General features: G+C 41.7%; 1 protein-coding gene across 1 annotated transcript; it reads left to right on the forward strand.

The window, feature by feature from the left end:
• The first annotated feature begins 697 nt into the window (after positions 1-697).
• On the forward strand, positions 698-11,428 carry LOC117452249 (uncharacterized). Its single transcript, XM_071204454.1, has 4 exons — positions 698-1,112; positions 2,035-2,134; positions 4,753-5,048; positions 10,468-11,428. Exons 1-4 carry the CDS (start codon positions 884-886, stop codon positions 11,397-11,399), a joined length of 1,557 nt encoding a protein of 518 aa, XP_071060555.1. The 5' UTR covers positions 698-883; the 3' UTR covers positions 11,400-11,428.
• The last annotated feature ends 205 nt before the right edge of the window (positions 11,429-11,633 follow it).

The following is an 11,633-nucleotide window of genomic DNA, read 5'->3' on the forward strand; positions in this document are numbered from 1 at the left end:
AATAACGTTATTCTGTGAGTTATTTCCCTCGGTATTATGAACGCGCATCTAACCCACGGGACCGCGCTGCCCGGCACGTTCAAGTTACGTGTTCAGCACTACATGAGTTTCTATTTACCCATGGATGCACAATAACAACGGACCCATATCGCCTTACTGCCAGCCCACGGAGCTGTAATGGATATATTGCACATGTTTTCTGAAATTCATCATTTGTAAAATATTATACTACATGGGCTGTATGATGTAAATCTTGTACCGTAAATGTTGTATTAAATAAAGTTAATATTACCGACGTAGATTAACGTTCCTGTAGCTTCTTATTGCACTAACAAGTTTATTGCACTGTGTATATATATATATATATATATATATATTATTAGAGAAATGATATATATATATATATAATATATATATACAGTGCAATAATTCTTTCATGCTAAATGAAGCTCTGTTGGATATCACTAGATCCTGTTACAGCATAATAGAAGTACATGACGATTGATGTGAACATTAGCATAATTACTAGCTAGCCGCTAGCTGCTAACTGCATAACAACCAGCCATTACCATGCTGTCATGAACGCACGGTGCTGTTACGTGTACGCAAATTGGCGTGCTTGATGTGAACGAGCATGTTGGTTAAAGTTGCGCATGCGCTATGAACGCACATACGGGTACTTCTCAGGCATGCCGGGTAATCTGTGACGTTTCACTCTCTCAAAAGTTGGGCCATTTTATCATCATGCGCTCATGAGCAACTCTCTTAGGAATGAATGAGGCCCCGCCTCCCACGCTGTATCCAGTTCTTATTATACATCCGTGGTACAAGCAGGCAGAGGGTTTAGCCGTGTTACTTACTTGTTAGAGACAATACTTTGAAGATGGTGAAGTGGTGTAGTGCTGGGACTTGTATAAATCATCATTCGATGATAGATAGTGATGGAAAATCCAAGTTTTCTTTCTTCAAGTTCCCCAGTCACGAAAAACAGCCAGGACGGAGGGCCCAGTGGGCGAGAGCTTGCGCTCGCGTCGTTGCCATCACTCACAAGCCGTGGAAACCCAAGGACACCGTGCAATATGTGTACATCTGCTCGGCACACTTCATTTCTGGTAAATTGAAGTTGTATTTCAGAACAACTACTATGTTTATGATTAATCTGATGTCCGCCGCTAGCCCGGACTGGACCAAACTACTGTATACCTTCCTCTACAGCAGAATCATAGCATGGTAGCATAGCATCATGGTTGGTCTAGTCAGCCCCAACATTGTAGTTCCTATCTACCAATGAAAATGTACATACTCCCTGCTACTTGTCCATCTTTCACAGAGTAAACTGAGCCACACATCAGCTATGACAAGTCATTAATGTGCGAATGTGGAGCTAAAGCGATGTCCGGACATTAACCAGTTCAAGAGGAAATACAGAGAAATTATTTTCTCGAGGTACAGGGATAGGGAAGGTGTTTGACTATGTGTTTATGTGTGAGTATGTAGGTGTGCATATGTATGTGTACATATATATATATATATATATATATATATATATATATATATCAATCAACAGGTAAAGCAGATCAATAATGATAATGACAAGAATAATAATGATAATTATTGCAGATCATAGATTATAAATAAATCATTTAGGGACAAGGGGGTGAGATTAAATAAGTTATACTTCTTCTCACTCCTTTTCGAACACGAGACATGGCACTGTTTATGTTGCAAATGCATTGTTGTAAATGTAATTTGTTGTATTGTTTTAATTTCTCGCATGATTATGCACTACAACATTTGTTCTGTTTTGTAAATTATTTATTCAACTTGTTCGAAATAAATGTATCAATCAATAAATTATAATACTTGAGTTAGCTGTCGGGGATACTAGGATCAGGGAATGTGTAGCACCTCATTGATGACATCAGGGAGGTGATATATCTGTATATAGCACCTCCCTGATGACACTGATCTTACTTTAGACTGGAGGAGGCACACTGATATGCATGACTCCAAGTTCTCTGATCTGTTTTTCAGGGCAGCCTTCCAAGGAGCCCGGCCATCCAGATTACATCCCGACCAAATTTGGTACGCCTGGGAAAGTACCAACAGCTGACAAGTGCCAGAAACTGAGAAGGTTTGTGAAAATTCATGTATATACTGATGATATGCCTGGCCTAAATCGAACACTGTAATACTGTTGTGATAGATGTGAAGTACAATTTTACAATAACATACCAGCTGTGGGTAGGTGTTAGTTATCACCCCTGGTAGGGCTGTGCAATCGTATTTTAATATAAATGATATATATAAATCAGGGCTGTCAATTTAACGCGTTAATTTTTTATCGCCACTAATTATTTTAACGCGATTAACGCATGTGTTGTTTGTCTTCGGCCGCCCCGTAGTTTCAGAGCGCATCGAGTTTAAAATACCATCTACAAGCTGATGATGACAGCCCCATCCTGCTGCCCGCTTGTGGCAGACCACACTTCCACGCTCACCGGCAGGCACCGACTGGCCTCCGGGAGGACCGGGAGGGTGTGTGTATGTGTGGCCCGAGCGAGCGAGAGAGAGACCTTACGTGCATTGTTGTTGTTAGCATCTGGTGCTAGCTAGCTGCGCTAACGGATATAAGGAGCTGTTTCAATGAAAACAGAGGAGCGCTCTATCCACACAACTGCGCCGAGCACTTGACTTTATGCAGGAAGCCAGACAGTGGGACATTGTACGAAAAGTCAGCACACTCAGCACGTATAGTGCGCAACATGATTGCAGCGTCCAGGCAGCTCCCGTTCGAGCATATGCCTTGAGTTGCACTTAGCTCCAACGATCACACACACGCACACACACACTCTCAAAAACAATTTGTATTGTATTATTGTATGAGAGAGGTTCCAGGTTGAATTGAGGCGAATATTTGTAATGTTCAGAGGTTGTTGTTTAATATTCATGAGAATATTTGTCATTGTTCAAATGATAATAAACATTAGCATAAAGCATATTTGTCCGCTCAAATGTTGATTAGAGTATTAAAAACTTAAAAATATTCCTCTAAGGTACATTTAGAACAGATACAAAATGTGCGATTAACTATTTTAATCGACTGACAGCCCTAATATAAATATAAATGTATCATTTATTTAATTTATGTTTGTATTGGTTTTTAAGTTGAATTATACGTTCAGGGTAAACAACAGTTAAAAAGATACTGTTCAAATTATTATTTGTATTTGTTTTAAAGTTCAATAAATGGATTTTTTCAAGTCAATGTATAATCGTATTTAATAATCGTGATATCAATTATTGACCCAAATAATCGTGATTATGATTTTTGCCATAATCGCACAGCCCTAACTAGGGATGTAACGATACCAAAAACTCACGGTACGATAATATCGCGATGATAAGTCCACGGTATCGGTATTTATCGCGATATTGAATATCAATTTTTTCCGATACACTTTTTTTTTACTCGGAAAATGTTTCTTTATTACATAATAAATCTGATTTGTACAGCATGTTAGTAGGATAGCAGTATTTTAAAGTGTCAAAAACAAAGTGACAGTAACAGACTGGAACAAGAAAACCAGTGTTTTTGTACCTATAGTACTACCAAACAAAGTAGGCATTTTCTTTGTGCCACTGCATCTCACAAATAAACAAGGACATTTAATAATCAGACCCTGCAATAAAATAAATCAAATTTCACTTTAGTAACTCAACTCAAACTCACTAAGTCACTCACTCGGCATCATCAGTTTTTAGGAATATGAGAATGTCCACATTTCCAGGTATTTATAAGCTGGGATGTTTGGGCATTTACAAAATCCCCTGCTCTGGAAACAACTCTCTCGCTCGGTACTGATGTTGCTGGGACAGCAGTGGTCGCGTTAACCGAATATTTTATTGAACAATGACGGAAAATTCTGAAAGCAGTCTGTCATTTTGACAGATTAGAACAAACTCGGAACAGCGCCAACGTTTCCCCGCAGCGAGGCTCTGGTGTTATGCCGTGGTATGCATGCCCTCCAAAAGGAAATGATATAGTTTCCAAACCGTACTTTGTGTACAGATCAATACATGTCTGGGAGGTTTTGCTTTACGCTGTGCGCGCTCCCCCGAGGTGCATGCACACACGGCATAACACCGCCCCCCCCCCGTTGACAATTCACGAGCGTGCTCTCTCTCTCTGTTCAGACCCGACGGGTAATAAGGGATTATGACGGATATTTTCCTGTCTGTCAAAATGACTGACAGCGAAAAAGTCTAACGCCACCTCAGTAGGACGGAGAGATATGCTTTGGCCATGGGGGACAGCAGTGGGTCAAACTGTGCATTGTCTCTCCACCACTTCAAGAACAATACAGTTGTTGCCAAGAAGGTGAGGCTTATTGACAGAGATATAAATATACTGTTGGTACTTGTCAGTGTCTCTAGGTGTGTACATGTAGCCCTGTAAATACCATGTCCTTTTGTGTTCTGTTGTTTTATGTTCATGTTGTAACCTACTTGCTGCCATGTTGGACAGGTCTCTCTTGAAAAAGAGATCGATGATCTCAATGGGACCACCTGGTTAAATAAAGGTTTAAAACAAAACAAAATGTTAAAAAAAATATATATTTAAAAATAAAAAATCGCGGAAGATTTTGTCAGTCTTACGACGGTATTGGGACATTGATTTACCGCGATATTCGGTATATCGTTACATCCCTAGCCCTAACCCCTGGTATATGTAATGTTTGTGTGTATTAGGTTCTCCAATGCTATGTCTCGTCATGGCAAGAAGATGCTTGGCAAAGAAAATGGGCCCTCAGCAAAGAAGTGCAGAGTGGCCTCCGAACCTCCACAGCATCAACCTACTCCTGATTCGCCTCCACCGTCGACCAGTTCAGTGTCTCCACGTTCCGTGCCTCAACAGATGCTCTTTGATGAGATCTCTGCACTCAGGGCGGAAAGAGATGCTGCTCTTGCTGAGAGGGACCATGCTAGGGCCACCCTCAACTCTCTCCGGCTGTCTTCGAACACTGTTGCTGACAACAATGAGAAGTGTCAGTATTACTAACTTGGCCCATTTTTTTTTATCCACTTTTCAACTCTTGCTAGTTTCGATGACATGCAAAGCTACCCCATCCATCCCCTAATTGATCAGTTTTTTTATATGATAGTTAAGTTGAAACATGGCATGAAGTTTGAGTATTTGGCAGACCAGGTAGGCATCCCTCAGAGCACGCTCATAGATCATTTTTGGAAGTGGATGGATGTAGCCTTTGTGAAACTGAAGCGTGTTGTTAGTTGGCCAGAGAGGGAGCACATATTTTCTAATATGCCACCTGCATTCAAGGCTCTGTACCTAGACTGACTCGTATCATAGATTGTTTTGAAGTGTTCATTGAATCTCCAGAGAACCTTAAAGCTCGTGCCCAAGTCTGGTCAAATTATAAGCGTCACACCACTATGAAGTTTCTTATTGGATGTAACCCACTTGGTGCCATTTGTTTTCTGTCTGATGCCTGGGGTGGGAGGGTGAGCGATGTGGAAATAGTACATCAAACCGGATTCTTGACTAAATGTGACCATCACCCGGGTGACCAAGTTCTAGCGAATAGGGGGTTTACGATGAAGGAAGAGTTTGCGGGTATTGCTGGTGTAGAGCTGCTCACACCAGTATTCACTAAAGGGCAGAGTCAATTACCAGCCAAAGACCTTGAATCCTCTAGGAAATTGTCATCGCTTAGAATTCATATTGAGCGTGTGATTGGCCCAATGAAAAAACGTTTTGTTATTTTGCAAGGCACTTTGCCGATTCGACATATTAAATCTCTGAAGGATGAGGCAGATCAGGTAGACAAATCAAGTGCAGATAAAATACAATCATAATCACGATTATTTGGGTCAATTATTGATATCACGATTATTAAATACGATTATTCATTGACTTTGAAAAGATCCTTTAAAACAAATAATAATTTGAACAGTATATTTTTGACTGTTGATTACAGGCCCTGGACTAGTCAGAATCAGAATACCTTTATTAGTCCCACAGAGGGGACATTTGCATCGTTACAGCAGGAAAGAGCCACAGACAGCTTAATGTTACCTATGTTAAGAAAAAAGTACTAAGTTATGATATAATAAAAAAGATGAGAAGTAAGAAAAAATAATTTCCAAAATAAAAATCCTGTAACAGTCTTGGTGTTGCTAAGCTTCCCGTACTGAATATCATAGTCTATTGCCTTAATCAATATCTAGTCAACTCTAAAATACCACATATATGCAATGGCATGATAATATTATTGTGACAAGTTAGGTATTCACCTGGTGTTTCCAGAAGATAGACGTAGATACTGCCAAAATCGACCAAAGGCCGTCGACCAAACGTTTTTCCATACCTCTGCAGGCAGTCTGTAAGGGCGATCCGACAACCCACACAGCTCTAGTTTACGCTGGTAACGACCTAGAGCACACCCTCAAGTCCAGAGATGTAATCCGAAGACATGCAGCGATTTCTTCAGTCGTTAATTCAGAAAAAAAACCTAGTGCGCTCTGCCTGGTTATGTTAGCTAGCTGTTATATTTGGACCTCCAAGATATTTGCACCTCCAGGAAAATGGCGTATTTCGCGCATTGCATTGTGGGAAGCTCGTGACGTCACTGTGTGTGAAAGAATGGGGAGCATGTTAGCTTAGCTTGGTAGCTTCAGCTAGCTCTGGAACTTCTAGCTCGGTGGCAGCAGGTCCCGCCTCGGCTCCGCCTCTTTGCCCTTATTTGGGAGTTGAACTCTGACGTCACTGTCGAGCCGTTAGTGGCTCACTCCGCCTACTAAGGGCTTCTCGGCAACTCTGCAGATTCCTATGGGTGACGTCACGGACCCTACGTCCATTTCTATATACAGTCTATGGGTTCAACGTGTCATAGAGCGAGCAAGTCATTTCATTGGACGAGAGGCATACTATGAGAGCTGGTCACAGAGATGTGTTCATATTTAGTCAGTAATTTGAGGAAAATGGCGAACGCAGATAAAGTTGAGCTCGAAAATCCTCCAGCATCATTGAAGTCTCCGGTTTAGGAACATTTTGGTTTCGAGGTATGTACAAGGATGACGGACAAAAAAAAGACAGGTGGACCGAACCAAATCTGATTGTCGGCATTGTTCAACTAATATTGGTTATGCGGCTGGCAATACATCGAACTTTCACTCATTTGAAAAGGCATCACCCGAACGTGAATATCACCGGTACCAAAAGAAAGAAGACTGAAGTGCAAACCCAACTCCCACTAGCATTTAGCCTCCACCACTCGCAACAAGTTCAGACCGAGCCAAAGCTATTACAAACGCCAAGTATCCTTATGTTGCCATGTTAGCAAAGCGCTATCTGGCTGTATCTGCTACCTCTGTCCCTAGAGAGGGTGTTCTCCACAGCAGGAGACATTGTTAGTGCCAGCAGATCTGCTCTTTCAGCAAGCAATGTGGACAAGTTCATCTTTCTTTAAAACAACATGAATATACTAGTGCTGGAGCGACGCGTCGACTTCAAAATATCGTCGACGGCATATTTCCGCGTCGACGCGTCGCTACACACACGTGGGTGTGTAAACAAAGCAACAAGCAGTTCGCAATCGCACTTCAAACACAATGTAGACTGAAACGGCTACCACCTCCTCACAGGATTGCGCACGAAGCCCTCAAACGAAAACATCTCGCCCTAGGTCTTCAAAAGCATGGGAATATTTTAAAGTTAGTCCAAAACGCAAAGATATTGTCATTTGCAGTCTTTGCCAAATGGAGTTGGCATATCACACAAGCACAACGGCTATGTTGGAACATTTAAAGCGGCAGCTAGCTGTGGTGGCTACCATTAGCAGCTAGCATTTGCTCTCCGATTTTTACATAAAAATGGAATTATGGATTATAAATTCAATCATTTTTTTATACATAGACGTTAAAAACCTATGGATTAACCGATTCAGCCGCGTTTTTTCTCATTTTAATGCCATTGAACACGTCTTTTGATCAGATTGACAGCTACGGTGGTGAGACGATCTCCCTAGAAGCTCTGTAAAGGTACGTGTTGTGATGACTGTATTTGCTTCCCCTGTCGCGAGTCCGGATCACTCAGTGATGATACTATATACCTACATAATCTGTGGAGTCTCAGCTTTAATCGGATATCTTGTATGTGCAGCTACGATGAGTAATAAGGGTACTTTTATCTTGAGTTCTGTGCCAATGTCCGTTAGCATTTTTCGCTCATGGGTCATTTAGATGCTTCTTATGAGACTTGTGTTTTGTTTTGGTAAACATGGTTTGTATCGGCAGTTAGCTGAGATTATTTCCTTTAATCTGGTATAACACATTAATAGTTTGTTAAATATTAAGATCCCCTGAGACACAGTATTGTGAATTTTTTTTTTTTTACATTACGTTTTTTATGAATTGAACAACAGAAAAATAATCGTTAGATTAGTCGACTAATCGATCAAATAATCGCCCGATTAATCGTTTTCGAAATAATCGTTTCCCCCCAGCACTAGAATATACAATGACAAGCAAGTCCTAATGTCAAACTGGCTGCTTAGGTACTAGTACAGTACAGTTCAAATACAGATTATTTCAGTTCATCGAAATGCTGCACCTTAATGTTTATTTTATTATACTTTGTATTTATTTGAGTGAATATTCATGCAGAAACCACCCGCTCACCTTCTCTGCGTCTCACAAAGTCACAGAGGTTGGAACCAGAAATCTCTCATTTGGACCCATCAGACCAAAGTCCAGATTCAGGGGTGCACATAACTTTTTGAGTGAGTTACTCAGATGAGTACCAGGAGACAGCGTTTGGTACTCACCCCACACGAAGTGCGGTCCTCCTCAGTGTCTCCTTCACTGTCCTCTATTCACACTGCTTGCATGCTAGATGATGAAGATGATGAAGGTGCACCTCCCTGTCTCTTTTTAAGCCTCCGATTTGCTTTCTTCAAAACCTGTTGCCAAAACTGTGAAGTCCTTGCATTTCCTGAGGCCAAGTTGAAGGATCAAATACTAAGGAATGATCACATGACTTGAAGTCATATCTGATTTCAGATGTGGGAAGTTACGAAGTACACTTCTTCAAGTACTCTACTTATATGATATTTGTACTTTACTTGACTTTGATCTAATTTGTAAAATTAGCTGCACCTTTACCAGCTTTGAGAACACTTTCATGATCAATCATTACAAAACATATCCTATATATTATTCTGAAATGGACCAATCTGCACAACGACTACTTTTACTGTCGCTACTTTGACTATATTTAGATGATAATACTTTTCTACTTTCACTTGAGGAACATTTTGAATGAGGACTTTTACTGTAACAGAGTATTCCTACACTCTGGCACTCCTACTTTTACTCAAGTACAATATCTGAGTACTTCTTCCACCTCTGTCTGATTTCAAACTCTTCCACCCTGAGGAAGTTTGCAGCTGTGTGTTTCACTGCACTTTGTTGTAAATCAAACTGCAGCAGCTTGACCACAGAGCGTGAACGTTGTGATCAGCTGATTTTGCGCAGTGCTCCAGTGTGTGTGCACGGGGCACAGAGGGTGCTCAGGGGAGTCTCCCTCTGCAGCCAGTTGGTGGAGTTTTGGCACAATGCTGTTGTTCATACCGACGTTAACCCTGTCTGTGCACACGGCACCAACTCTGTCGTCCGGTGATCTAAGCCTCTGCCTCCTGTAAGCTTCACAGGTCCGTCGGTTATGTCCTGCGCGGCTCGGCCGGCTCCAGTTCAGTCAGTCACAGAAAGTCCCAAGAGTTTTTGCAGGGAGCGAAACGGCAACGTAGCTGCTTAATGTCTCTGGGTTTTTTGACATGTCTCGTAGTTTACTCCATTGAGTGTTGACAAGAAACACGTGTAGACGAAATATGTGTTTTGTTTAGATGTTTTGAGGTACGCAAAGGCGCGTAGTGACACAAGTGTCGTTATACTATTCAGATTTTTGCCGCGCATGCGTACCAGTTACGTGCACCCCTTTACATATTTGCACTGGTCTAATATCCAGTCCTTGTGTTTCTGGGCCCAAACTATTCTCTTCTCCTTGTTGTCCATCCTCAGTAGTGGATCTTTGCAGCGATTGGACCATGAAGGCCTGATTCACGCGGTCTCCTCTGAACAGTGCATGTTGAGATTGTCTGCTCCTTGACCTCTGTGATCATTTATCTGAGGTGCAATTCCTTGTTTACATTGCAGCTACGCCAGAAGAAAAAAACCTTTTTCATTTTTACCTGGAAGTGGAAAGGGGCTGGGCTACATGAGGTGACTTGAGCCAACAGAAATACACAATAGGTGGGACTAAGAAAGATAATGTGAACTTATAAAAACAAAGGCATTAATTAGGGCTGCAAAATGTCTCCCATTGTAATGGTGATGAGATTTTTAAATGCTAGCAGTTTATTCTGACTGTGTGTTTCCTGTTTCCTGCAGACGTCCAGCAGCTGGTGGTGGTGGTTAAAGAAGAGCTTCTCCCTGACCAGCAGGTGTGGAGCTCCAGTCTGGACCAGGAGGACCCAGAGCCCCCCCCACACATTAAGCAGGAACAGGAGGAGGGAGAGCAGCTTCAAGGGCTGGAGGAGGCTGATATCATTGAGTTCATCTTCACTCCTGTCCCTGTAAAGAGTGAAGATGATGAAGAGAAACCTCAGTCCTCTCAGCCTCATCAAAGACAAACTGAACACCTGGAAACAGAAGCTGATGGAGATGACTGTGGAGGACCAGAACCAGCCAGGAACTCAGATCCAGAGAGCAGTTTACAACCTGAGACTGATGACCACACTGGAGACTCTTCTGAAACTGTCACTGGAGACTCTTCTGAAACTGACACTGAAGACAGTGCCGATTGGAAGGAGACCAGAGAACCTGCATCAGGCTCAAACTCATTGAAAAATAGACAAGAATCTGTCAGTGATCCACGACGTAGTGCTGACAATAAACCATTCAGCTGCTCAGTTTGTGAGAAAGCTTTTTCACAGAGTGGAAATTTAAAGGAACACATGAGAGTCCACACAGGAGAGAAACCATTCAGCTGCTCAGTCTGTAAGAAAGCTTTTGCACATAATGGACATGTAAAGGAACACATGAGAGTCCACACAGGAGAGAAACCACACAGCTGCTCAGTCTGTAAGAAAGCTTTTTCACAGAGTGGAAGTTTAAAGTCACACATGAGAGTCCACACAGGAGAGAAACCATTCAGCTGCTCACTCTGTAAGAAAGCTTTTACATTGAGTGGAGGTTTAAAGTCACACATGAGAGTCCACACAGGAGAGAAACCATTCAGCTGCTCAGTCTGTAAGAAAGCTTTTTCACAGAGTAGAAGTTTAAAGTCACACATGAGAGTCCACACAGGAGAGGAAAAATAGAGCTGCAATGTTTGTGACAAAAGATTAAAATGGCATAATCGTTTCAAAAGACACAAGTGTGTTGGTCGTCAGCTGCTTCTGTAACTGAAGGGAATACATTTGTCTATTTTGTGTCCTGATAACCTAATGCCGTTACATGTAATAATTTACTCCCTAAGCCTGATTTCACCCACCTGCAATCGATTCACTAATAATCACAAATGTTCATTTCTTTGACCCCTTGATTAGGCTATT

This window comes from Pseudochaenichthys georgianus, chromosome 9 (assembly GCF_902827115.2).
Source record: "Pseudochaenichthys georgianus chromosome 9, fPseGeo1.2, whole genome shotgun sequence".
Lineage (NCBI taxonomy): Eukaryota > Metazoa > Chordata > Actinopteri > Perciformes > Channichthyidae > Pseudochaenichthys > Pseudochaenichthys georgianus.

What these genes read in the sequence shown, in the direction of transcription:
- LOC117452249 (XM_071204454.1), top strand. Translation starts at nt 884, where the DNA reads ATGGTGAAGTGGTGTAGTGCTGGGACTTGTATAAATCATCATTCGATG. An exon ending in AAGTGCCAGAAACTGAGAAG is followed by an intron (nt 2,135 to 4,752) that starts GTTTGTGAAAAT and finishes TGTGTGTATTAG; the next exon opens with GTTCTCCAATGCTATGTCTC. An exon ending in TGCTGACAACAATGAGAAGT is followed by an intron (nt 5,049 to 10,467) that starts GTCAGTATTACT and finishes TGTTTCCTGCAG; the next exon opens with ACGTCCAGCAGCTGGTGGTG.